The sequence below is a fragment of the Oncorhynchus kisutch genome, linkage group LG11 (genome assembly GCF_002021735.2).
Source record: "Oncorhynchus kisutch isolate 150728-3 linkage group LG11, Okis_V2, whole genome shotgun sequence".
NCBI lineage: Eukaryota > Metazoa > Chordata > Actinopteri > Salmoniformes > Salmonidae > Oncorhynchus > Oncorhynchus kisutch.
The window spans coordinates 26259443-26285011 of NC_034184.2; the positions used below are offsets into that span (position 1 = coordinate 26259443).

Genomic DNA, 25569 nt, shown 5'->3' on the forward strand with positions numbered 1-25569 from the left:
CATGCGCTTTGTCAGGAAGTGCACTTAGGACGAGTCAAGAAAATCACAAGTCTAAACGAATTCTCTGTTAGCCTGGAAGAGTCTGGGTAAGACTAACTGCCGCTCATTTGTAGCCTGGAATGAAGCTACACTCAATATTGCTCTGTTAAAACAATATTAAGGAACTAAGGAATATTTAGTGAGGATTCCAGGCTCACTTTATAACTTGTTTGTAGCCTGGAATACACACTGACTAAATATTGCTCCATTGAAACAATAGTCAAGGGATATTTAGTGTAGAATCCAGGCTAGCTTGTGGATTTGTTTCAGACCAAAGATATTGTGTTCTGTTGATTCGGCAGCTATATTGGATTGTATTAGCAGTTGAAACCCTTAGCCTGTTATATTGTGGTCTATTTGAAGGGTAGGCAGCTTGTTAGCCTGGTTTGCTGCTCGGTGGCTTTGGGTGTTGCATATCGTACGTAGAGTGAATGAATATGGGCTAGTCAAGCAGTCAACAAACCAGGGTAAGGGTGTGTGTATGTACAGTACCAGTCAAAAGTTTGGACACACCTACTCATTCAAGGTTTTTCTTTATTTGTACTATTTTCTACATTGTAGAATAATAGTGTAGACATCAAAACTATGAAATCACACATATGGAATAATGTTTTAACCAAAAAAAGCACATCTCTATATCAACTGTTCAGAGGAGACTGAGTGAATCAGGCCTTCATGGTCGAATTTCTGCAAAGAAGCCACTTCTCAAGGACTCCAATAATAAGAAGATACTTGCTTGGGCCAAGAAACACGAGCAATGGACATTAGACCAGTGGATATCTGTCCTTTGGTCTGATGAGTCCACATTTAAGATTTGTGGGACGCAGAATAGGTGAACGGATAATCTCTGCATGTGTGGTTCCCACCGTGAAGCTTTGAGGAGGAGGTGTGATGGTGCTTTGCTGGTGACACTGTCTGTGATGTATTTAGAAATCAAGGCACACTTAAACAGCATGGCTATTACAACATTCTGCAGCACACTTAACCAGCATGGCTACCACAGCATTCTGCGGCACACTTAACCAGCATGGCTACCACAGCATTCTGCGGCACACTTAACCAGCATGGCTACCACAGCATTCTGCACTCTCTCAACCAGGTGAGGCTATTTTGTAAATGATATCGACGAAGTCAAGGATTGATAGGATAGTCAGTTTTACGAGAGTATGTTTGGCAGCATGAGTGAAGGATGCTTTGTTGCAAAATAGGAAGCCTAGATTTAATTTTGGTTTGGAGATGCTTATTGTGAGTCTGAAAAGAGAGTTTAACAAGACACCTAGGTATTTGTATTTGTAGTCCACATATTCTAAGTCAGAACCATCCAGAGTAGTGATGCTGGACGGGCAGGCAGGTGTGGGCAGCGATCAGTTGAACCGCATGCATTTAGTTTTACTTGCATTTAAGAGCAGTTGGAGGCCACGGAAGGAATTTTGCATGGCACTGAAGCTCGTCTGAAGGTTAGTTAACACAGTGTCCAAAGAAGGGCCAGAACTATACAGAATGGAGTCGTCTGCGTAGAGGTGGATCAGATAATCACCAGCAGCAAGAGCGGCGTCATTGATGTTTACAGACAGCGAGTCGGCCCGAGAATTGAACCCTGTGGCACCCCCATAGAGACTGCCAGAGGTCCGGACAACAGGCCCTCTGATTTGACACACTGAACTCTGTCTGAGAAGTAGTTGGTGAACCAGGCTAGGCAGTCAATTGAGAAACCAAGGCTGTTGAGTCTGCCGATAAGAATGTGGTGATTAACAGAGTCGAAAGCCTTGGCCAGGTCAATGAATACGGCTGCACAGTAATGTCTCTTATTGATGGCAGTTATGATATCGTTTAGGACCTTGAGCGTGGCTGAGGTGCACCCATGACCAGCTCGGAAACCAGATTGCATAGTGGAGAAGGTACGGTGGGATTCGAAATGGCCTGTGATCTGTTTGTTAACTTTGCTTTCGAAGACCGTAGAAAGGCAGAATAGGATAGATATACATATCTGTAGTAGTTTGGGTCTAGAGTGTCTCCCCCTTTGAAGAGGCTGATGACCGTGGCAGCTTTCCAATCTTTGGGGATCTCAGATGATACGAAAGAGAGGTTGACCAGGCTAGTAATAGGGGTTGCAACAATTTCGGCGGATAATTTTAGAAAGAGAGGGTCCTGATTGTCTAGCACGGCTGATTTGTAGGGGTCCAGATTTTACAGCTCTTTCAGAACATCAGCTATCTGGATTTGGGTGAAGGAGAAATGGGGAGGCTTGGGCAAGTTGCTGTGGGGGTGCAGGGCTGTTGACCGGGGAAAAAAATGCTTATTGAAGTTCTCAATTATCGTGGATTTATCGGTGGTGACAGTAGCCCCAGTGCAGTGGGCAGCTGGGAGGAGGTGTTCTTATTCTCCATGGACTTTGCAGTGTCCCAGAACTTTTTGGAGTTTGTGCTACAAGATGTAAATTTCTGCTTGAAAAATCTAGCCTTTGCTTTCCTAACTGCCTGTGTATATTGGTTCCTAACTTCCTTGAAAAATTGCATATCGTGGGAGCTATTCGTGGGAGCAGGTCGATTAGAAAGGCCTGCTTGCTAAAGTATTTTAGGGAGTGTTTAACAGTGATGAGGGGTGGTCATTTGACCGCAGACCCATTACGGATGCAGTAAATGAGGCAGTGAACACTGAGATCCTGGTTGAAGACAGCAGAGGTGTATTTCACTGGGGCGGCAGGGTAGCCTAGTGGTTAGAGCGTTGGACTAGTAACCGGAAGGTTGCAAGTTCAAACCCCCGAGCTGACAAGGTACAAATCTGTCGTTCTGCCCCTGAACAGGCAGTTAACCCACTGTTCCTAGGCCGTCATTGAAAATAAGAATTTGTTCTTAACTGACTTGCCTAGTTAAATAAAGGTAAATAATTTGGAGTGCAGGTTGGTTAGGATGATATCTATGAGGGTGCCTGTGTTTACGGATTTGGGGTTGTACCTGGTAGGTTCATTGATAATATGTGTGAGATTGAGGGCATCAAGCTTGGATGGCCAGGGTGTTAAGCATGTCCCAGTTTAGGACACCTAACAGCACGAGCTCTGAAGATAGATGGGGGGCAATCAATTCACATATGGTGTCCAGGGCACAGCTGGGGGCAGAAGGTGGTCTATAGCAAGCAGCAATAGTGAGAAACTTGTTTCTGGAAAGGTGGGTTTTTAAAAGTAGGTGCTCAAATTGTTTGGGCACAGACCTGTATAGTAAGACAGAACTCTGCAGGCTCTCTCTTCAGTAGATTGCAATTCCGCCCCCTTTGGCAGTTCTATCTTGTCGGAAAATGTTATAGTTAGGGATGGAAATTCCAGGGTTTTTGGTTGTCTTCCTAAGCCAGGATTCAGACACGGCTAGGACATCCGGGTTTGGCAGAGTGTGCTAAAACAGTGAGTAAAACAGACTTAGGGAGTAGGCTTCTATTGTTAACATGCATGAAACCAAGGCTTTTACAGTTACAGAAGTCAACTAATGAGAGCACCTGGGGAATGGAGCTAGGTACTGCAGGGTCTGGATTAACCTCTACATCACCAGAGGAACAGGAGTAGGATAAAAGGGTGCGGCTAAAGGATAAGAACTGGTCGTCTAGTATGTTCGGAACAGAGAGTAAACGGACCATGTTTCTGGGCACGGTAGAATAGATTCAAGGAATAATGTACAGACAAAGGTATGGTAGGATGTGAATACAGTCAGGTAAACCTATGCATTGAGTGACGATGACAGAAATATTGTCTCTAGAAACATCATTTAAACCAGGTGAGGTCACTGCATGTGTGGGAGGTGGAACTCAAGGGTTAGCTAAGGTGTATTAAGCAGGGCTAGAGGCTCTACAGTGAAATAAGGCAATAATATCTAACCAAAACCGCAATGGACAAGGCATATTGACATTAGGGAGAGGCATGCGTAGCCGAGTGATCATAGGGTTTCCAGTGAGTAGCTAGGCGGGATGGAGACACGGTGATTCAGACAGCTAGCAGGCCGGGGATAGCAAGCTAGCAGAAGGGCCTTAGAGGGACGTCGTGACAGAATAAGTCTGTTGTAGCCCCCTCGTGCGGTTACATCGGCAGACCAGTCATGATGGATCAGTAGGGCTCCGTGTAGTAAAAGGGTCCAGGCCAATTGACAAAATAGGTATAGTGATGGGCCTCTTCAGCTAACAGTCCGATATGCTCTAGACAGCTAGCTGCTTGCAGTGCTGGAACCTGAAACCACACACTTACACATACATGTGGGCACGGTCTAACTAACCCCATGTTGAATTTGTGGCAACAGCTCTTTTACACCTTTAGTCAGACACTTATAGTACAGTCACTGGTCAGGACATAGCCTAGTGGAAAACAACATGACACAGGAACACATTTAGCACAGTAAACATGGACACGGATGTATGAACCAAACTCTCTGTGTTGAGTTCAAATGTCTTGCTTAAAGCTCTAATACTGGCTTCTACTGTTGTAAATATACGTAAATACAGTACTTAGGTTTTCTTTATCTGCAATACCTCACCAGAAGTACAGAAAAAAAGAAACACACTTGCCTTTCTTTAACTAACACTTACACTTGTCTTTTCTTACTAGCACTGTCTTTGCAGGTAGCCAATTGGTTAGAGCTGGGGTTGTCTCTCATAGCTGCTTTCAGATGAATACACTAACTGTAAGTCACTCTGGATAAGGTTGTCTCTCATAGCTGCTCTCAGATGAATACACTAACTGTAAGTCACTCTGGATAAGGTTGTCTCTCATAGCTGCTTTCAGATGAATACACTAACTGTAAGTCACTCTGGATAAGGTTGTCTCTCATAGCTGCTCTCAGATGAATACAATAACTGTAAGTCACTGTGGATAAGAGTGTCTGCAAAATAAAATACATTTTAAATGCTCAGATAACCATACTCTGATTCAAGTGTTTTAATTCTCAAAATAAGCATTCACTAACCCCATAGAATGTTATATTTTATGACTACTGTTAAAACTACATTTCCCAGTCCTTGTCAGGCCTACAGCTGGGTCTCTATTTGTAGTCTGTAGGCGATGGGGATGTCCCCACATTGTAGGTTTCCCCTGTCTTTTGGAATCAGTCATGATTTACAGTGGTGCTCCTGTCTTTGTAGTTTATGGGTTTGAGGTTGATGGCTAGCACTGGTTATCTGAAACAGTGCGCACATGCGTGCACGCGCGCACACACACACACACACACACACACACACACACACACACACACACACACACACACACACACACACAGAGACAGACAGACACGATGGCTAGCACTAGTTAGTGTTAGCGAGCAGCCATGCAGCATTCACAGATGAGTAATTGGGTCAGTGGAAGATGTCTACTCCTCTTATCTCCTCAGATCTCATCTCTGGGTGCTCACCACTCACTGGCAAGCTTTCCAGCAACCAACCAACTGGTCAGACTACCCCTCAGTCTTTCCTTTCTTTCTCTCTGTCTTTGTCTCACTCTCTCTTCTCTCTCGCTCTCTCTCCCTCTCTCATCACAGATGAGGACACAGATGAGCATCACGGAAATGTCACAGATTAGCATCAAGGAAATATTAGTATTTGCATCTGTGTGTGCCTGCGTGTATGTGTGTGTTCCATTTATGTACTTGCATTCTGTGTTGGTACAGTAGGACTGCCTACATGTATGTCATCAGAGGACTGTGTCAAGGACAGCATCCCCACAGTGACTCACGTAGGCTACACTGCCATCCCTCCCCTTTTCATTTTGTTTGGAAACCGTTTCAGCTGTCGCACTGATGTGATGTCCCTGGTTGTTCCCCGAGTGAAGAGACTGAGTGTGTGTCTGTGTGTGTTAATAGCTCCAACCTGCATGGCCTGGATATCCACTGTGTGCAGAGAACACACACTCACTACTAGCTAACTCTGCCCTCTTGTGGGGAAAATCCTATACAGTATCCTGACATCAACCGTTGACAGTAGGTGTGTTGCGGGTTGTTAGTAGGATGTACAAATTCAATCAATTATAGCCATGACATAAACAAATGTAAAAAGCTGTTTGAATCTTTAGTTGGAATGAGATCAGCTGATGCATTTGACTCCCACAGTGATCCTGTCAACGTCATGTGTGGCAGCCTTCTCCATGACATTCGTTCAGTCTTATCACAGTAAAGAGATCTTGATGTTGTCAAAGTGGCTGGCATTAAAGCAAGCTTCCCTTCTCCTTTGCTAGCGCTGCTCTAACTCTACGCTAACCTGACGGCACTCCAGTCATGCACTACAGCACTACACTAGCTACCACTACGCTTGGCTATCACTAACCTCAACCAGACTCGCTCTATGGACCCCACCATCTCCCATACAAAGAGACTCCATTAAAAATACATGGGGGGGGTTTCATTAGGCCAACGACAATGTAGTAGATCAATCCAAAGAGCCATAGCATGAAAATAATCAGGCCCCCGTCATTTATAATGAATGGTGCAATCATGCAGGACAGGGGATGTCTATTGTGTGGTGGCTGAATAGGGAGAAGGGCTAGTAGGGTAACGATAGTATATCTTTCTCAGTCAGGTTGTTTTAATATAGTGGGTTCAGCCATGTGTAATAAAGCATGCCTCTTCATGATGATAATGTTGATTGCTAGTTGTTCAAGAGAACAGTATTTTAGCGGTTGTCCAGCCAATCGCTATCCCTCTAATCCTTTCTCTAGCCTTCTTTTTAACTCTCCCATTTCCCTCTTTTTCACTCTCCCATTTCCCTCTTTTTACTCTCCCATTTCCCTCTTTTTCACTCTCCCATTTCCCTCTTAGTCTCCCTCTATCCTTTTACCCCTTTTTTGAGAACTGTTTTCAGGAGGTGGTCTCTGTGTGAACAGCATGTTAGATGTCAATGACAAGTGCCATTCCTCATATACCCCCCCACCCTGTCTTCACATTACAACTCAGCTGATTTGTAGAGGGATGTTGATGGGGCTGCGGTACCGTGTGTGTGATGGCCGACACCTGAGGCATAATGGCATCAGGTACAATACAACCCATGACTCTGCATTAACTAAGGCAGCCTTTCCCGCAACCCTCCTTCTCATACAATCACCCTTTAAGGATTGGTTCACAGATGTGTAGTGTATTTCCTTTCCCTTTTGTATGAATACCACTCAACTTCACTTACACTGTATTCATTGGCCTGCTTTTATTATTCAGGATTTACAATAGCCCTGTCTTTGAAGAATGTCCATTCTTTAAGGCTGTGAGACCAGCCACGGTTTGATGACAGATGACAACAACCGTGTCTGTTATGTCACTCATTATGACACACACATTACAGTAATGTATGCCATTTAGAAGACACTTTTATCCAAAGCGACTTAGCCATACGTGCATACGTTTTTATGGATCGATGGCCCCGGGGAATTGAACCCACAATCCTGACGTTGTGAGTGCCATGCTCTACCAACTGAGCCATACAGGACAATATTACAGTATGGGGAATGTCCACAATCTCAGAGTTCAGCAGTGGAGAGGTATTATAACATGATCTGATTGCTGTATGTGTTGGATGTTGAACCACAGGAATATTGGAAACAGGGCTGCAATTTGTGTGTGTGTGTGTGTGTGTGTGTGTGTGTGTGTGTGTGTGTGTGTGTGTGTGTGTGTGTGTGTGTGTGTGTGTGTGTGTGTGTGTGTGTGTGTGTGTGTGTGAGTGAGTGAGAGAATGACTGACACTTAAATGTGCCGAATGATAATTATTTCTATATCGTATTCTATGTTACATGTTTGCATTCTAAAACTAATCTCTGTACCTCTCTCTCTCTCTCTCTCTCTCTCTCTAGGTCGTGCTCGTCTTTGCTCTCAGCATTGGAGCACTTGGAATATACTTTATAGACTCTTCTGAGTAAGTATCCCCCTTTTATGTGCTGGTATGTGCTTTTGTATTGACTGCAATGCAGACCACCTTACTGTACAGTAAGCTATGGAATACTACTTTGTGATTTAATATCAGATCTGATATTTCTTCACATGATCAGTAGGCGCCACAAGTGAGATCCTACGTGGAAGGCTACATACAGTCACCCACATTGGTGAAGTAGAATTGTTTATTATACTGATTTACGTGGCTGTATTGAATGACTGATTAGTCATCCTATCAGTTGCTGTTGAACACTACTTTGTGATTGTGATGCTGTAAAAGGAATCAGATGTTAGACCCTTCATATGACCAATAGGTTCTTCAGACAGATTCATCCACACATGGTGTTGTCCTAGTCACCCACGTTGGTGAAGTAGAATGTGTCATAGTGCAACCATGTGTTGGTTTTGACGGTTTTCTGTGCGTTATCTAAAAGACTATAAAGCTCCTCTCCTCCTTTATGGTCTTGTCAATGGAAGCCGGTTGGCCTTGCGCCACAATTAGTTTCCATGGTAACCTAGACAAAGCAGGATATCAGACATGATGACTCCTTGCTGTCCCCAGTCCACCTGGCCATGCTGCTGCTCCAGTTTCAACTTCCACCTGACTGTGCTGCTGCTCTAGTTTCAACTGTTCTGCCTTATTATTATTCGACCATGCTGGTCATTTATGAACATTTGAACATCTTGGCCATGTTCTGTTATAATCTCCACCCGGCACAGCCAGAAGAGGACTGGCCACCCCACATAGCCTGGTTCCTCTCTAGGTTTCTTCCTAGGTATTGGCCTTTCTAGGGAGTTTTTCCTAGCCACCGTGCTTCTACACCTGCATTGCTTGCTGTTTGGGGTTTTAGGCTGGGTTTCTGTACAGCACTTTGAGATATCAGCTGATGTACGAAGGGCTATATAAATAAATTTGATTTGATTTGATCAGTAGGTCTGCCTGGTCCTCAGAGCCACCGCGCGCGCACACACACACACACACACACACACACACACACACACACACACACACACACACACACACACACACACATGCACACACAGTAAACTAAGCTACTGTAGCATCCCACGCTTCCAATCACCCTCCCACGCCATTCTCAGGCTCTCACCCATCCTAGCCTTGACCAGCAGAATTAACAATATTGTGAATAATGCAGATAATGCTTCATATAATGCATTTGAATTTTCTGAACAATCCTATTACAATCACTTCATGAGTTATGTGTGCACTTCTCAGGTGAGGTTTTGTCCCTTGTGTGTCTATTTACTGTAGAAAATGAACATGCTTTAAGATAGTTAGGTAGGTTATCACAACATCTAGGGAAATGCTGCATATGAATAAGTGTGCTTTTTAATGATTCACTTCCTATACAAACCTGCTATCCTCCCTCGGCTTGTTTCCTTTTCAATATAGATAGCAAAAAATTATATATATGTATATGTGTGTGTATAGACGTACACTACTGTTCAAAAGTTTGGGGTCACTTAGAAATGTCCTTGTTTTCCATGAAAACATACATGAAATGAGTTGCAAAATGAATAGGAAATATAATCCTGAAGCACCTCCCACAAGTTGGATTGTCTTGATGGGCACTTCTTACGTACCATACGGTCAAGCTGCTCCTACAACAGCTCAGTAGGGTTGAGAGCCGGTGACTGTGCTGGCCACTCCATTATAGACAGAATACCAACTGATTGCTTCTTCCCTAAATAGTTATTGCATAGTTTGGAGCTGTGCTTTGCGCCATTGTGCTGTTGTAGGAAGAAATTGGCTCCAATTAAGCGCTGTACACAGAGTATGGCATGCATGGCATTGCAAAATGGAGTGATAGCCTTCCTTCTTCAAGATCCTGCTTACCCTGTACAAATCTCCCACTTTACCACCACCGAAGCACCGCCAGACCATCACGTTGTTTCTACCAGATGGCATCAAGCACTCCTCCAGCATCTTTTCATTTTTTCTACGTCTCACGAATGTTCTTCTTTGTGATCCGAACACCTTAAACTTAGATTCGTCTGTCCATAACACTTTTCCAATCTTCCTCTGTCAAGTGTCTGTGTTCTTTTGCTCATTATAAACTTGGATTAGCTAACACAACGTGCCATTGGAACACAAGAGTGATGGTTGGTTGCTGATAATGGGCCTCTGTAAGCCTATGTAGATATTCCATTAAAAATCAGCCGTTTCCAGCTACAATAGTCATTTACAACATTAACAATGTCTACACTGTATTTCCAATCAATTTGATGTTATTTTAATGGACAGAAAATTGCTTTCATGTCAATGTGACCTCAAACTTTTGAATGGTAGTGTGTGTGTGTATATACAGTGCCTTGCGAAAGTATTCGGCCCCCTTGAACTTTGCGACCTTTTGCCACATTTCAGGCTTCAAACATAAAGATATAAAACTGTATTTTTTTGTGAAGAATCAACAACAAGTGGGACACAATCATGAAGTGGAACGACATTTATTGAATATTTCAAACTTTTTTAACAAATCAAAAACTGAAAAATTGGGCGTGCAAAATTATTCAGCCCCCCTAAGTTAATACTTTGTAGTGCCACCTTTTGCTGCGATTACAGCTGTAAGTCGCTTGGGGTATGTCTCTATCAGTTTTGCACATCGAGAGACTGACATTTTTTCCCATTCCTCCTTGCAAAACAGCTCGAGCTCAGTGAGGTTGGATGGAGAGCATTTGTGAACAGCAGTTTTCAGTTCTTTCCACAGATTCTCGATTGGATTCAGGTCTGGACTTTGACTTGGCCATTCTAACACCTGGATATGTTTATTTTTGAACCATTCCATTGTAGATTTTGCTTTATGTTTTGGATCATTGTCTTGTTGGAAGACAAATCTCCGTCCCAGTCTCAGGTCTTTTGCAGACTCCATCAGGTTTTCTTCCAGAATGGTCCTGTATTTGGCTCCATCCATCTTCCCATCAATTTTAACCATCTTCCCTGTCCCTGCTGAAGAAAAGCAGGCCCAAACCATGATGCTGCCACCACCATGTTTGACAGTGGGGATGGTGTGTTCAGGGTGATGAGCTGTGTTGCTTTTACGCCAAACATAACATTTTGCATTGTTGCCAAAAAGTTTAATTTTGGTTTCATCTGACCAGAGCACCTTCTTCCACATGTTTGGTGTGTCTCCCAGGTGGCTTGTGGCAAACTTTAAACGACACTTTTTATGGATATCTTTAAGAAATGGCTTTCTTCTTGCCACTCTTCCATAAAGGCCAGATTTGTGCAATATACGACTGATTGTTGTCCTATGGACAGAGTCTCCCACCTCAGCTGTAGATCTCTGCAGTTCATCCAGAGTGATCATGGGCCTCTTGGCTGCATCTCTGATCAGTCTTCTCCTTGTATGAGCTGAAAGTTTAGAGGGACGGCCAGGTCTTGGTAGATTTGCAGTGGTCTGATACTCCTTCCATTTCAATATTATCGCTTGCACAGTGCTCCTGCTCTCACCATCTCCTCAGAACAGTTGATATTTTAGATGTGTCTGTCACTTGAACTCTGCATTTATTTGGGCTGCAATCTGAGGTGCAGTTAACTCTAATGAACGTATACTCTGCAGCAGAGAAAACTCTTTGTCTTTCTTTTCTGTGGCGGTCCTCATGAGAATCAGTTTCATCATAGCGCTTGATGGTTTTTGCGATTGCACTGAAATTTTCCGTATTGACTGACCTTCATGATGGACTGTCATTTCTCTTTGCTACGCAGCTAGGTTTGAAGAAATCAACTGTGGGAGCAATTATTAGGAAATGGAAGACATACAAGACCACTGATAATCTCCCTCGATCTGGGGCTCCACGCAAGATCTCACCCCGTGGGGTCAAAATGATCACAAGAATGGTGAGCAAAAATCCCAGAACTACACGGGGGGGACCTAGTGAATGACCTGCAGAGAGCTGGGACCAAAGTAACAAAGCCTACCATCAGTAACACACTACGCTGCCAGGGACTCAAATCCTGCAGTGCCAGACGTGTCCCCCTGCTTAAGCCAGTACATGTCCAGGCCCGTCTGAAGTTTTCTAGAGAGCATTTGGATGATCCAGAAGAAGATTGGGAGAATGTCATATGTTCAGATGAAACCAAAATATAACTTTTTGGTAAAAACTCAACTCGTCGTGTTTGGAGGACAAAGAATGATGAGTTGCATCCAAAGAACACCATACCTACTGCGAAGCATGGGGGTGGAAACATCATGCTTTGGGACTGTTTTTCTGTAAAGGGACCAGGACGACTGATCCGTGTAAAGGAAAGAATGAATGGGGCCATGTATCGTGAGATTTTGAGTGAAAATCTCCTTCCATCAGCAAGGGCATTGATGATGAAACGTGGCTGGGTCTTTCAGCATGACAATGATCCCAAACACACCACCCGGGCAACGAAGGAGTGGCTTCTTAAGAAGCATTTCAAGGTCCTGGAGTGGCCTAGCCAGTCTCCAGATCTCAACCCCATAGAAAATCTTTGGAGGGAGTTGAAAGTCTGTTTTGCCCAGCAACAGCCCCAAAACATAACTGCTCTAGAGGAGATCTGCATGGAGGAATGGGCCAAAATACCAGCAACAGTGTGTGAAAACCTTGTGAAGACTTACAGAAAACATTTGACCTCTGTCATTGCCAACAAAGGGTATATAGCCAAATATATATGGTTATATATATGACCAAATATTTACTTTCCACCATAATTTGCAAATAAATTCATAAAAAATCCTACAATGTGATTTTCTGGATTATTTTCCCTCATATTGTCTGTCATAGTTGAAGTGTACCTATGATGAAAATGACAGGCCTCTCTCATCTTTTTAAGTGGGAGAACTTGCACAATTGGTGGCTGACTAAATACTTTTTTGCCCCACTGTATGTATGTATATGTATGTATATATACACATGTTTTATTGTCACATACACCAGATAGTTGTGGTGAAATGTGTTGTTTTACAGATAGCTCTGGGTTTTGCATGACAGGCAAAACATGAATAAAGTCATGCCATGTCTAACATCTGCAGTGTTAATCTGAGCAGTAGTGCAGGGAACAGTGGTGTGTGTCCAGTCCCTCGTTTACAGAAAGGGATGAAGTCCTTCCCTTCTTTACCTCTCCCTTTGTGTCCCCCTCTCTCTTTTTACTCCCTCTTTCGTTCCCTTCCTCTCTCTCGCTTTTTCCTCCCTCCCTGTGTCTATCTAGTTCTCTATCCCCCTCACTCTATCTCTGCCTCTCCCCCCTTTACTCTCCCCCACTCACCCTCTCTCTCTCCCTTCTCTTCCTAATCTGCCTCGACTTGGCATATTTCAGACAAAAAGAGAGGAATAGAAAAAGATTGGGGAGACCAATCTCCTTGCCGCCATGAAAGTTTATAATCCTTTTTAATGCCAGGGTCAGGACTTCATGGGAAGGATGAGAAACCATCTCTCTCCTCTAATTCTGTATCTCCCTCTACCTACCTACCTCTCTCTCTCTCTCTCTCTCTCTCTCTCTCTCTCTCTCCCCAGTCTCCCTGTGTGTAAGGCTCAGACAGTGTCTGTGTGATTTGTCTCTGTTTGTTAACAGTCTCTGTTGATGTTCAGATTGTCCATTTCTATCAATGTTCAAAACAGCAAATGCTGTGTTATTGACTCAGATCCCTTTAGTGGGATAGTTTTCGTCTACATCCGGTGAATTGCAGAGCCCCAAATTCAAATAAAATTTCTAAAAAAGTGCAATACACCAAAACACACCTTAAATTGTTGTTAATCCAGCCGGCGTGTCAGATTTAAAAAAGGCTTTACGGTGAAAGCAAACCAAGTGTTTATGTGAGGACAGCTCTCAGCAGACAAAACATTACAAACAGCTAGCAGCAAAGTAGATTGGTCACGAAAGTCAGAAAAGCAATAAAATTAATCACTTACCTTTGATGATCTTCGTATGTTTGCACTCACAAGACTCCCAGTTACACAATAAATGTTTGATTTATTCGATAAAAATTATCTTTATATCCAAAAACCTCCATTTGGTTGGCGCATTTTGTTCAGTAATCCACAGGCTCGTGCGGTCACGACAGGCAGATGAAAATTCCAAATAGTATCCGTAAAGTTCATAGAAACATGTCAAACATTTTTTTATAATCAATCCTCAGGTTGTTTTACAATAAATAATCAATAATATTTCAACCGGACTGTAGCCTTTTCAATAGAAGAGAGAAAGAAAAGGTCTCACATGCACACATCTGAGGACATCTGTCTGTCCATTAACGCGATGTGATCATTCTCGCTCATTTTTCAGAATAAAAGCCTGAAACTATGTCTAAAGACTGTTCACACCTTGTGGAAGCCATAGGGAAAGGAATCTGGTTGATATCCCTTTAAATGGAGGATAGGCTTGCAATGGAAAAGAGTAGTTTCAGAAAAACAGCACTTTCTGGATGGATTTTCCTCAGGTTTTCGCCTGCCATATCAGTTCTGTTATACACACAGACAATATTTTGACAGTTTTGGAAACTTTAGAGTGTGCTCTATCCTAATCTATAGCCACAGTAGAACGAGCCCTATATTGAGATAACCTGAAAGGCCGCTTAGCAATGAAGAATCCACTGCTCCAAAACTGCCATAAAAAAGCCAGACTATGGTTTGCAACTGCACATGGGGACAAAGATCATACTTTTTGGAGAAATCTCTTCTGGTCTGATGAAATAAAAATATAACTATTTGGCCATAATGACCATTGTTATGTTTGGAGGAAAAAGGGGGACGCTTGCAAGATGAAGAACAGCATCATGTTGTGGGGGTGCTTTGCTGCAGGAGGGACTGGTGCACTTCACAAAATAGATGGCATCATGAGGAGGAAAATGATGTGGATATATTGAAACATCATCTCATCTCAAGTCAGGAAGTTAAAGGTTAGTCGCAAATGGGTCTTCCAAATGGACAATGACCCCAAGCATACTTCCAAAGTTGTGGCAAAATGGATTAAGGACAACAAAGTCAAGGCATTGGAGTGGCCATCACAAAGCCCTGACCTCAACCCTGTAGAAAATTTGTTGGCAGAACTGAAAAAGCATGTGCGAGGAAGGAGGCCTACAAACCTGACTCAGTTACACCAGCTCTGTCAGGAGGAATGGGCCAAAATTCACCCAACTTATTATGGGAAGCTTGTGGAAGGTTACCTGAAACGTTTGACCCAAGTTAAACAATTTAAAGGCAATGCTACCAAATACTAATTGAGTGTATGTAAACCTCTGACCCACTGGGAATGTGATGAAAGAAATTTTAGTTTAAATGTATTTGGCTAAGGTGTATGTAAACTTCCGACTTCAACTGTACATATGAGATGAGTAATGCAAGATATGTAAACATTATTAAAGTGACATTATTATAGTGACCATTTATTAAAATGGCCAATAATTTCAAGTCTGTATGTAGGCAACAGCCTCTCTGTGCTAGTGATGGCTATTTAACAGTCTGATGGTCTTGAGATCGAAGCTGTTTTTCAGTCTCTCGGTCCCTGCTTTGATGCACTTGTACTGATCTCGTCTTCTGGATGATAGTGGGGTGAACAGGCAGTGACATCGAGTGCTGTAGGTGCCCTGGAGGGCAGGTAGTTTGCCCCCGGTGATGCGTTGTACAGACCGCACCACTCTCTGGAGTGCCCTGCTGTTGTGGGCGGTACAGTTGCCGTACCACGTGGTGATACAGCCCGACAGGATGGTTTCAATTGTGCATCTGTAAAGGTTTGTGAGGGTCTTAGGTGACAAGCCAAATTTCTTCAGCCTCCGGGGAACTTAAAACTTTCCACCTTCTCCACTGCTGTCCCGTCGATGTGGATAGGGGGGTGCTCCCAGTTGTGTCGTCTGCAAACTTGATGATTGAGTTGGAGGTGTGCATGGCCATGCAGTCATGGGGGACCAGGAAGTACAGGAGGGGGCTGAGCACACACCCTTCTGGGGCCCCAGTGTTGAGGATCAGCGAAGTGGAGATGTTGTTTCCTATCTTCACCACCTGGGTGCGGCCCGTCAGGAAGTCCAGGACCCAATTGCACAGGGCAGGGTTCAGACCCAGGGCCTCGACCTTAATGATGAGCTTGGAGTGTACTATATGGTGTTGAATGCTGAGCTATAGTCAATGAACAGCATTCTTACATAGGTATTCCTCTTGTCCAGATGGGATAGGGCAGTGTGCAGTGTGATGGAGATTGCATCATCTGTGGATCTATTGGGGCGGTATGCAAATTGAAGTGGGTCTAGGGTATCAGGTAAGGTGGAGGTGATATAATCCTTAACTAGCCTCTCAAAGCACTTCATGATGACAGAAGTAAGTGCTATGGAGCGATAGTCATTTAGTTAATTTACCTTTGCATTCTTGGGTACAGGAACAATGGTGGCCATCTTGAAGCATGTGGGGACAGCAGACTGGGATAGGGAGAGATTGAATATGTCCGTAAACACACCAGCCAGCTTGTCTGCGCATGCTCTGAGGACACGGCTAGGGATGCCGTCTGGGAGCCTTGAGAGGGTTAAGACGTTTAAATGTCTTACTCACGTCGGCCACAGAGAAGGAAAGCCCACAGTCCTTGGTAGCTGGCTGTGTCAGTGGCACTGTGTTATCCTCAAAGCGGGCAAAGAACGTGAAAACTGCCTGAATGCAACGTCTTTGACTTTGTGATAGTAAGACTGTCGGACAACTGACTAGTAGCTGAAACTCAGAACCTTACTTAGCACTTCCACTGGATAGACAGAAAGCTCCTGACACTAAAACTGTGTAGAGCACCTAGATGAGGTGATTGACAAGACAGAAAGCCTATAGATACACAGAGGTTGATCTAACTCATGAGGAACAGAGAGACATACCTGACAGCTCTAGGGAATGACACTAGGTATTAGGGAAGTATCCTAGGAAAGGACACTAGGTTTTAGGGAAGGATCCTCTGGAAGGGCACTAGGTATTAGGAAAAGGTCCTAGGGAAGTACATTAGGTATTTAGGGAAAGACCCTAGGGAAGGACACTAGATATTAGGGAAGAATCCTAGGGATGGACACTAGGTATTAGGGAAGGATACTAGGGAAGAACACTAGCTATTAGGGAAGGATACTAGGGAAGGATACTAAGGAAGGGCACTAAGTATTAGGGAAAGATGTTAGCTGTGATTAAGGAATGTTTTTGTGATTCATTAAATAATTATTTTACAGTTGTGTGTGTGTTTATAAGGCTCTGGTATCTCTCTCTCTCTCTCTCTCTCTCTCATTAAGCTAAGATGCACAGATAGGTTGATCTAACTCATGAGGGACAGGACAGAGAGACATATCTGACAGCTCTAGGGAAGAACACTAGATATTAGGAAAGCCTCTCTCTCGGTGCTCTCATTAAGCTAAGACAAGTCTTTCCCCCTACTCCCACTACTCCTCCCGGCCTCTCCTCATAATCATTAGCCTTAGCTGCTCACTTTAATTCCTGTGCCACTTCAGTGGGACCAACATACCTCTGTGTGTGTGTGTTGACTAGCTTGAGTTACAGCCGTACTTTCACTCCAACAGCTGTAGACTCCACTTCCTCTCCCCCTGATCCAACACACATTCTCACCCAACACACACACACACACACACACACACACAAACACACACATGTTCTCACCCACATCAACGCAAAAAAAAAAAAAAGCTAAAACGCTTTTTGCATGACCTATTCCTCTCCTGGCGTTCCAAAATGTTGATGATTGATCCTATCGATGGTCAGCGACATCAAGGTCAGGTGTTACTGGCAGTCATTACTGTAGCAAATACCACAGCCTTAATGATCTCCATAATACATCTAGCCTCATGTTTTGTTTATCTGTTGCTCTTCGGAACTGCTCTTCAGTAGTGAAGGGAGTGGCTCATTCCTTCTGGAAGATATTAACACAGTCCTATAGCGTTTGCTACTTGCTTGGGGGGAGAACCTCAGATTTGAAATTGTCTGTGAAAAAGCAGTCTAAGACGTTCAAACGGAGAGGTTTTCTCTGAGTTGCAAGTGACTCCCTGAGGTAACAGAGAGAAGTGTGTGTGTGTGTGTGTGTGTGTGTGAGAGAGAGACCAAGAGGCTGGAGCTCTTTATAGTATGGGCTTTTATGTCTGCCTCCGTGGAGCAGTGTTCTGTTCTCCCAAGAGAGAGAGGGAGAGAGACACACACACACACAGCACTGATCAGTGGGTAAGAAACACATCCACCTCCCTGGTGGCCAACCAGTATCCTCCCCAGAGTTGGTTTTTCCAGGCACTTCCAGGTGGCTGTTGTCTTTAAAGGAGCTGTGTTACGATACCCTGCAGCAGAATGCTGGAAGGAATATTAGAGGGGAGTTTTATTGGCTGCTATTGTACCTCCTACTTCAGCAGGGATTTAGTAAATTGACCTAAGAACTTCTATGTAACAAAATAAGTCATGGGTGGATAAAAGGAAAAACGAAATGAAGAAATCGGGTTCTAAAATTCAGGTAACTTAAAAAAAATCCCTGGGTTTTCATAAATCCTTGTTGGAAGATTTCTGGAATCAGGAAGCAATATGCAGGACATTCTGGAGTCCTCCAATCTGGGTTTCTGGAAAACATGGGCATTTTTGAAGAGTTTTGTAACCCTATGAAGAAATAATGGATAAATTATATAGGAATAGGAATCAAATCAAATGTATCTATATAGCCCTTCGTACATCAGCTGATATCTCAAAGTGCTGTACAGAAACCCAGCCTAAAACCCCAAATAGCAAGCAATGCAGGTGTAGAAGCACGGTGGCTAGGAAAAACTCCCTAGAAAGGCCAAAACGTAGGAAGAAACCTAGAGAAGAACCAGGCTATGTGGGGTGGCCAGTCCTCTTCTGGCTGTGCCGGGTGGAGATTATAACAGAACATGGCCAAGATTTTCAAATGTCTGGGCCAACCCAGACAGGAAGATCACATCAGTGACCCAACCCACTCAAGTGACGCACCCCTGCTAGGGATGGTATGAAAGAGCCCTTGTAAGCCAGTGACTCAACCCCTGTAATAGGGTTAGAGGCAGAGAATCCCAGTGGAAAGAGGGGAACCGGCCAGGCAGAGACAGCAAGGGCGGTTCGTTGCTCCAGAGCCTTTCTATTCACCTTCACACTCCTGGGCCAGACTACACTCAATCATATGACCCACTGAAGAGATGAGTCTTCAGTAAAGACTTAAAGGTTGAGACCGAGTTTGCGTCTCTCACATGGGTAGGCAGACCATTCCATAAAAATCGAGCTCTATAGGAGAAAGCCCTGCCTCCAGCTGTTTGCTTAGAAATTCTAGGGACAATTAGGAGGCCTGCGTGTAGGTATGTACGGCAGGACCAAATCAGAGAGATAGGTAGGAGCAAGCCCATGTAATGCTTTGTAGGTTAGCAGTAAAACCTTGAAATCAGCCCTTGCCTTGACAGGAAGCCAGTGTAGGGAGGCTAGCACTGGAGTAATATGATACATTTTTTTGGTTCTAGTCAGGATTCTAGCAGCCGTATTTAGCACTAACTGAAGTTTATTTAGTGCTTTATCCGGGTAGCCGGAAAGTAGAGCATTGCAGTAGTCTAACCTAGAAGTGACAAAAGCATGGATTAATTTTTGGACAGAAAGTTTTTGACTTTTGCAATGTTACGTAGATGGAAAAAAGCTGTCCTTGAAACAGTCTTGATATGTTCTTCAAAAGAGAGATCAGGGTCCAGAGTAACACTGAGGTCCTTCACAGTTTTCTTTGAGACGACTGTACAACCATTAAGATTAATTTTCAGATTCAACCGAAGATCTCTTTGTTTCTTGGGACCTAGAACAAGCATCTCTGTTTTGTCCGAGTTTAAAAGTAGAACGTTTGCAGCCATCCACTTCCTTATGTCTGAAACACATGCTTCTAGCGAGGGCAATTTTGGGGCTTCACCATGTTTCATTGAAATGTACAGCTGTGTGTCATCCGCATAGCAGTGAAAGTTAACATTATGTTTTCGAATGATATCCCCAAGAGGTAAAATATATAGTGAAAACAATAGTGGTCCTAAAACGGAACCTTGAGGAACACCGAAATTTACAGTTGATTTGTCAGAGGACAAACCATTCACACAGGCAAACTGATATCTTTCCGACAGTTAAGATCTAAACCAGGCCAGAACTTGTCCGTGTAGACCAATTTGGGTTTCCAATCTCCCCAAAAGAATGTGGTGATCGATGGTATCAAAAGCAGCACTAAGGTCTAGGAGCACGAGGACAGATGCAGAGCCTCGGTCTGATGCCATTAAAAGGTCATTTACCACCTTCACAAGTGCAGTCTCAGTGCTATGATGGGGTCTAAAACCAGACTGAAGCATTTCGTATACATTGTTTGTCTTCAGGAAAGCAGTGAGTTGCTGCGCAACAGCCTTTTCTAAAATGTTTGAGAGGGATGGAAGATTCGATATAGGCCGATAGATTTTTATATTTTCTGGGTCAAGGTTTGGCTTTTTCAAGAGAGGCTTTATTACTGCCACTTTTAGTGAGTTTGGTACACTTCCGGTGGATAGAGAGCCGTTTATTATGTTCAACATAGGAGGGCCAAGCACAGGAAGCAGCTCTTTCGGTAGTTTAGTTGGAATAGGGTCCAGTATATAGCTTTGTGACAGTATCAAAAAGGAATTCCGGATTGTTCTTATTTTCCTCAATTAAGTTGGAAAAATAGGATGATCTAGCAGCAGTAAGGGCTCTTCGATACTGCATGGTACTGTCTTTCCAAGCTAGTCGGAAGACTTCCAGTTTGGTGTGGCGCCATTTCCTTTCCAATTTTCTGGAAGCTTGCTTCAGAGCTCGGGTATTTTCTGTATACCAGGGAGCTAGTTTCTTATGAGAAATGTTTTAGTTTTTAGGGGTGCAACTGCATCTAGGGTATTGCGCAATGTTAAATTGAGTTCCTCAGTTAGGTGGTTAACTGATTTTTGTGCTCTGGCGTCCTTGGGTAGACAGAGGGAGTCTGGAAGGACATCAAGGAATATTTGTGTTGTCTGTGAATTTATAGCACAACTTTTGATGTTCCTTGGTTGGGGTCTGAGCAGATTATTTGTTGCAATTGCAAACATAATAAAATGGTGGTCCGATAGTCCAGGATTATGAGGAAAAATTTTAAGTTCCACAACATTTATTCCATGGGACAAAACTAGGTCCAGAGTATGACTGTGACAGTGAGTAGGTCCAGAGACATGTTGGACAAAACCCACTGAGTCGATGATGGCTCCGAAAGCCTTTTGGAGTGGGTCTGTGGACTTTTCCATGTGAATATTAAAGTCACCAAAGATTAGAATATTATTATTTATTATTATTATCAAGGTCCGATAGGAATTCAGGGAACTCAATAAGGAACGCTGTATATGGCCCAGGAGGCCTGTAAACGGTGGTTATAAAAAATGAATGAGTAGGCTGCATAGATTTCATGACTAGAAGCTCAAAAGACGAAAACGTCATTTTTTTTGTAAATTGAAATTTGCTATCGTAAATGTTAGCAACACCTCCGCCTTTGTGGGATGCAAAGGCGTATGAGGTGATACATAGGGCCCAGAGTTTTCCCTGGTCAGATCACGTGGCCAAGGAAACTCCTAACCCTAACGACAGATAACAGTAGTAATAATAGGTGGGATTACGGCGGTCGGCCAGTCAGTCAGAGGGGGTTACTGTCATTTCGCTGGATACAGTCATACTGCATCTGTGGAGAGGGAGTCATAATCCTTATCTCTCTTTTCAATATGACATTTGTTGCAAAGCTGATGCTATTTTGGTGATATTTTCATTGGGAGCATACTTCATCTATCCCTCCCTCCCTCCCACATCCTGGTCTGTTTTAATGCTTCAGCTCCTCGCTCTCTTTTCTGCTCCTGTGGAACAAGGGAACGACTGAATACGAGGTATGTAAGCCAGAGACTCTGCAGGACGGCTCTACTAGAAGGGATGCCCTTGTTCCTGGCCCACTTGTCACACATACACACACCACTCAGGGCACACCACACCGATACACACACATACTGTTTTGGGGTTGTCATAAAGACGTGTGTGTGGGTGGGCTGCGCCAAAGCATTGTGTATGTGTGAGGTTTCATATGCGGCCTATGACCCATGCCTGTAATACTATCATCAGGGCGCTGCAATCAATAACAGCAGTGAAGAGAGAAACAGTGAATGACTTATTAATTGACTAAGGTGAGAAATATGGCTGCCTTGGGAAGAGGACTGAGCAGACCTTGTGTGCCTGGGAGTGTGTCACTTGTTAAATCCACTTCAATCATGAAGGGGATGAAGGGGAGGAGACAGGTTAAAGAAGGATTTTTAACCCAGGAGACAATTGAGACATGGATCGTGTATGTGCGCCATTCAGAGGGTGAATGGGCAATAAATAAATATTCAAGTGCCTTTGAATGGGGTATGGTAGTATGTGCCAGGCGCACTGGTCATGAACTGCAACGCTGCTGGGTTTTTCACGCTCAACAGTTTCTCGTGTGTATCAAGAATGGTCCACTACCCAAAGGACATCCAGCCAACTTGAGACAACTGTGTGAAGTAATGAAGTAAACATGGGCCAGCATCCCTGTGGAATGCTTTCCACACCTTGTAGAGTCCATGACCTGACGAACTATGGCTGTTCTGAGGGCAACTTAGTATTAAGGTGTTTTTAATATTTTGTACATTCAGGGTATAGCCTAGAGCTGGAGCTGCGTTGAAAACAAGTCCCCCTCTCCACACTGTTAGTTCACAGTGTGTGGCTTTGAGGCTTTCTCATTTTTAACAATACAGTACCTCTTATCCATACTGGCTCAATTCTCTGCAGATGGAGACAGAAGTTAGGCATCAACATCGTGTTCCAGGAAATTGAGGTTTGTTAAATTTATGAATCGTGGAACCTGATATTAGTTTGTGCATCCCAAATGACACCCCTTTCTCTTTATAGTGCACTACTTTTGTCCAGGGCCCATAGGGTGCCATTTGGGAAGCGTTCAATAACTGTAGAGCAGGGGTATTCAGATCTTACCCTTTGAGGTCCAGACTACTGCTGGTTGTCTGTTCTACCTAATAATTAATTGCACCCAACTGGTGTCCCAGGTCTAAATCAGTCCCTGATTAGAGGGGAACAATGAAAGAAAGTAGGAAAGCGGAACTGTCTTCCATGTCCAGATTTGAATTTGAGGGCTGTAGTCTTCCCCTGTCTGCAGTCTCTCTGACAATGATACAGTATGAACTACTATTAATACCAGCCCGCAGCGAAGGCACTTTTTGCTTATGCTTCCATTATAAACTATTCATAATACTTATCATTCATTTCCCGTTATGCCATCTAGCTATATTCCCTATAACTGTTCTTCTAACTAAATCATAATCTGCTTACTTAGCTCTACCTGGTAATTGCTGATAAAACATAGGTAAACACCTTTGAAGTATAATGAACGAATAATTGATCTGTCTAAAATGAGTTACTAGTGTAGTTGCATGTAATTCGACCAATTAAATGTATTTATTTTGAAACATCGTATATCACCGGTCTAATTGTGGACTGAATAGGAGACCTTTTCAATCCAACACCGGGACTCAACAGGGCTACACAAAACAGGGCTACACAAAAATAATTTCCACTGCAGAAATGAATGTAGCGTTAGCCTATATGTTTCCAGTTGATCAGTAGCACAGTTGGATTGTGATTGAAACTTGTTTTCTTCCAGCTTGGGAGAGGAAGGAAAAGGCATTTAACTCCTAGCTGGGAATCAGTACTAGTGAATGACTAGTTCCCCCCCTAGCCTGTACAACCACAAACGCACACACACACTCACCCCATCTCTGCATGGTCTAACCACAATCTGTCATCCATCTCCTATATAGCAGCTGGAGAGTCTATCCATCTCCTCCATTATTCACATGGAGGAAATGGTCGTGCCACATTCACATCTGTACCCCCTGTCACGAAACCCAGACAGCACTGATGGTTCCTTATCAGAACTAAAACCATGACAATTGATCCCTATCTATAGTATAGTCCTCCAGGGGAGTGGTCTGCATGTAACCACTGCATGTTAACTCTTCCATTTCGGTCATTTAGCAAACACTCTAATCCAGAGCAACTTGAAGTCAGTTCATTCAACGAGGTAAAACAGTTTCACTGCTAGAACACCACCCAGACAGAGCAACTTGGAGTTATTGTAAGTTGAGGGCGATGTTAGTTGAATCAATGGGCAGATTGATAAGAAAAGGCCTGTCGTTGTATTAGCATTTATATAAGCATGGAGGCTTTTATCACGTAATAACTGTTACGTTCAAAGGGGTGTGATGGCAATGTGGTTTGGTTTTGCCACGGTAATGTTTGTGTGTGTAAAGTTGTGTGCTTTTCCCTGTTAATCTATACTACATATACAGGGTCCGCACTACAATAGACTGTGTGTGTGTTGCGGTGAGTGACGTCTGTGCAGAGTGTTTACCTAGGGGAAATGAAAAAGGACTAGTTGTTTTTAGACTCCCTGAGGAAGTTGTATTTGTCCGATGCCCTTGCAGGTGCTAAATCAGTTTTATTTTAGTGATGGTGCCTTGCAGGTGCTAAATCAGTCTTATTTTAGTGATGGTGCCTTGGCTTAAATCAACCATTGATTGATGTACTAACATGGCCTGCTTTCATCTCCACACACACTGTTACGAATCCCTTTTGGCCCGACAGTCTAGGGGGGGGGGATGGTAATGAGACCCGTAACATATCTCATGCAAATTATTATTGTGACAAAGTAAAAGTGTGAACGAAATAACCACAACAGAAATCTACCGTCAAACTCCAGGTTTATTTATAAACACACGGTAAGGGGAGGGGGGGGGGGCAGGAAAAGGGGCTGAGCTGGACCCAAGGAAAGAAACAATATACAAAAGCACCCCTAAGCTAGACTAGCCTACTTTAACAACAGCTAACTAACCAAAAATACAGTGGGTGGTCTGCCCAGTTCTAACTAGTGTATTTAACAAAGTTCACCTACTGGTAGTGAATGCCCATGGGCGACTTGGCTTGGTTTCCCCCTTTTCCCACCAGCAACAAGCAAACACCATAACCAAAAACAATACTCACAGGTGATGACAAAGTGCTATGGAGGTGCTCAAACAAAAGAGAGGTTAAGACACAAAGCGAGAGTGAAACACAGAGACCTACAGACATGGCATTTACAGAGAGATTGAGCTCTAGAGCAAACAAATGATGGGGTTTTTAAACCATGGGGAAGGAACTGTGATAGGGTAGGAAATAGGAGGAGGTGTGTCTTCTGATTGATGATTGATTGTTGACTGATTGGGGAGTGATGATTTTCACCTGTGAGGGGAGAAGGAGAGAAAAGAAACACACACACAGGATACACACACACACAGGATAACTGTATCCGTAACACACACACACACACACACACACACACACACACACACACACACACACACACACACACACACACACACACACACACACACACACACACTGTTAGGGAATGCGCAGCAGATGGGTTCACACATACACACTCAAAGGTCACACATGCTCAGAAAACATGCGCAGCAGATGCATGTACATACATGTTCACATGCGCGGACACACACACACACACAGAGGAAACAGACCGGATGATGGATGTTTTTACCACACAGTAGTCAGATAATGCCTTCACTGTAGTTCTAAGTAACACTGCTTCAGCAGG

General features: G+C 43.6%; 1 protein-coding gene across 24 annotated transcripts in view; it reads left to right on the top strand.

Annotated features, from left to right (window-relative positions):
• The window catches only part of kcnma1a (potassium large conductance calcium-activated channel, subfamily M, alpha member 1a), a 277460-nt gene that overhangs the window by 139007 nt on the left and 112884 nt on the right, over nt 1-25569 (top strand). For all 24 annotated transcript variants that reach the window (XM_031835531.1, XM_031835541.1, XM_031835550.1 and 21 more), the window contains exon 3: nt 7838-7899. In XM_031835531.1, the coding sequence (XP_031691391.1) occupies nt 7838-7899 (62 nt within the window). The remainder of the gene's footprint in view (nt 1-7837; nt 7900-25569) is intronic.